The sequence below is a fragment of the Eimeria tenella genome, genomic scaffold, assembly GCF_000499545.2.
Source record: "Eimeria tenella Houghton genomic scaffold, Eth_scaff1218, whole genome shotgun sequence".
In the NCBI taxonomy this organism is placed as follows: Eukaryota; Apicomplexa; class Conoidasida; order Eucoccidiorida; family Eimeriidae; genus Eimeria; species Eimeria tenella.
Genome location: NW_013543689.1, coordinates 1,190 through 3,670, shown reverse-complemented (window position 1 = coordinate 3,670; position 2,481 = coordinate 1,190). Strand labels below are relative to the sequence as shown.

The 2,481-nt window shown below is 49.0% G+C and overlaps 2 protein-coding genes across 2 annotated transcripts; both read left to right on the top strand.

Annotated features, from left to right (window-relative positions):
• Window positions 1-44: 44 nt before the first annotated feature.
• Window positions 45-771, top strand: ETH_00015605 (uncharacterized protein; the record flags this gene model as incomplete). Its single annotated transcript, XM_013378954.1, has 2 exons — window positions 45-128; window positions 476-771. Coding segments are annotated over 2 exons (380 nt in total), but the record flags the coding sequence as incomplete, so codon positions are not given.
• Window positions 772-894: 123 nt separating this feature from the next.
• On the top strand, window positions 895-1,392 carry ETH_00015600 (uncharacterized protein; the record flags this gene model as incomplete). Its single annotated transcript, XM_013378953.1, has 1 exon — window positions 895-1,392. The coding sequence occupies one exon, from the start codon at window positions 895-897 to the stop codon at window positions 1,390-1,392; it is 498 nt and encodes a 165-aa protein (XP_013234407.1).
• Between the last annotated feature and the right edge of the window lie 1,089 nt (window positions 1,393-2,481).

Genomic DNA, 2,481 nt, shown 5'->3' with positions numbered 1-2,481 from the left:
GGTTTAGGGTTTAGGGTTTAGGGTTTGGTGGCTTGCTGCTGCAGTGGAGCTGCCCCAAGTGCTGGTCGACGGCGTCGTCTTGGGCGGAGAGAATGAGCTGCAGGAGTTGGAAGAAGATGGGGACTTGGGTAAACCCTAAACCCTAAACCCTAAACCCTAAACCCTCATTCGGGACTCCGCAGCAAACTGGATTTTTGAAAAATGCACTTCAAATAATTTGAATCCGTTAATGCATGAAGTGCACAAATGCATTAATTGCAAATACAACTACAAATAAAAGCATAAATAAAACAAAATTAAATTAAATTAAAAATAAAATTAAAAATAAAATAATTTAATACCACCTTCCCACTTGCGTGCGCCCCCGCCGCTGCCTCCGCCGCCGCCGCCGCCGCTGTCGCCGCTGATCCCGCCGCCGCCGCCGCCGCTGCTGCTGCTGCTGCTGCTGCTGCTGCTGCTGCTGCTGCTGCTGCAGACTGGATATTTGCGCGGGCGGCGTGCCCCTGCTGCCTGCACGAGAAGCCCCCGGAGGCCTCGAGCTGCGCGAGCTGTGGGGCGGTGTTTAGTAGTTTAGTTCCAGCAGAAGTGCAAGCAGCAGGAGGGGTGCAGCAAATGCTGCAGGGCTACACTTACAACGCCGTGGAGGAAACAGCAGCAGCAGCAGCAGCAGCAGCAGACCGCCTCAAGGAGCGCTGGGCCTCCGGACTCCAGCCCGTCGACATGGACTTCGAAAGCGCCAAACGCCCAGACGCAGACCCCGAAGAGCCCTAAACTGCTGCTGCTGCTGCTGCTGCTGCTGCTGCTGCTGGTGAGGATGGTGGAGATTTTGGTGATGCGGCGGAGGACAGAAGCAGAAGAAGACCTACGCTAGGCGCACATCAGCTGCTGCGTCTCATGCCGCTGCTGCGGCTGCTGCTGCAGCAGCAAAACTTGCTGCAGCCACTTTGTGCAGCGCGCATGCAGGCGCTTCAGCGGCAGCAGCAGCGGCTGCTGCTGCAAGGAGGCCTGCTGCGGCTAACTGCAGCAGCAAGGAAGCAGGCGTTGATGCAGCTGCAAGAGGGCCTGCTGCAGCTACCTGCAGCAGCAGGGATGCAGACGTTGCTGCGGCTGCTGCCCGGCCTGTCGCTGGCGCAGTGCGTGCAGCAGCAGCTCCTGCTGCACCACCTGCAGCGGCTGCTGCTGCTGCACCTGCTGAAGCAGCAGCTGCTGCGCAACCTGCAGGCGCTGCTACTGCTGCAGCTTATGCAGCAGCAGCTGATGCACCACATGCAGGCGCTGCTGGTGCTGCAGTGGATGCAGCAGCACCTGCTGCACCACCTGCAGGCGCTGCTGCTGCTGCAGCTGATGCAGGAAGCCAGGGCCTTGCTGCTGCAGGGCGCACGGTTCCTTTAGACCTGCCCTCGCTTGAATCTTCACTTTGCTGCTCTGCTGCTGCTGCGCTAGTCGTCATCGTAGAAGGTTAGGAGGGGAAGTGCTTTGCTGCTGCGCTGCTGCTGCAGCTGTTGCTGCTGCTGCTGCTGCTGTTGTTGCTTTTAGAGGGGATTTCGTGAGCCCATAGTGAACAGATAGCCAAGCTGCTGCCGTTGTGGCGCCCGAGGGCCGGCCCTACGCTTGCAAACAGCAGCAGCAGCAGCACCTGCTGCTGCTGCTGCTGCTGATTCTGTTGCTGCTGCTTGCGCACAGAAAAACTTCTCCCGGGTGTCTGTACAGACAGCTGCCGTGCATGCAGCAGCACTGCTGTATACCCCCGTATACCAGCACTGCTGGTATACGGGGTGTACGTACACCTGGTGAAACGTGTCTTTTTTTATTGCGGTCCTGCGCATGCAAACAGCAGCAGCAGCAGCAGCTGCTGCTGCTGCTGTTGCTGCTGCTGCTGCTTAAATGTATATTTTCTGGCCAAAGATTAGCAGCAAAAACTTCTGAGCTGCAAACAAGGAGCTCTTAACATTCTGAGTCAAAACTTCTGTGAAGTTGTATTTCTTTCATTTATTTCCTGTATGCTGCTTTTATTTTATTTTATTTATTTTATTTATTTTATTATTTTATTTTATTTTGTTTTGTTTTATTTTACCTTGTTCTATTTTATAAAAAGAGAACTTTGTGCATATTTATGCTGATGTGTTTATTTATATTTGTGGGCGTGTGTGTATTCACATACATACAGAAATACATTAAATAAAACATGTAAATTCAAATGTAAATGATCCTTCTAAATATAAATATAAATGATAATAGAAATATTAATATTAAATATAAATATAAGTTATAAATAAAATATCAATGTAAATATACGTTTAAATATAAATACAGATATAAATATAAATGATAATAGAAATATAAATGTAAATATAAATACAAATATAAATACAAATATAAATATAAGTGTAAATGTAAATGTGAAAATCAATATAGATACACATGTAAATATAAATATGAATATAAATGAAAATATAAATGTAAACATAAACGTAAAGATAA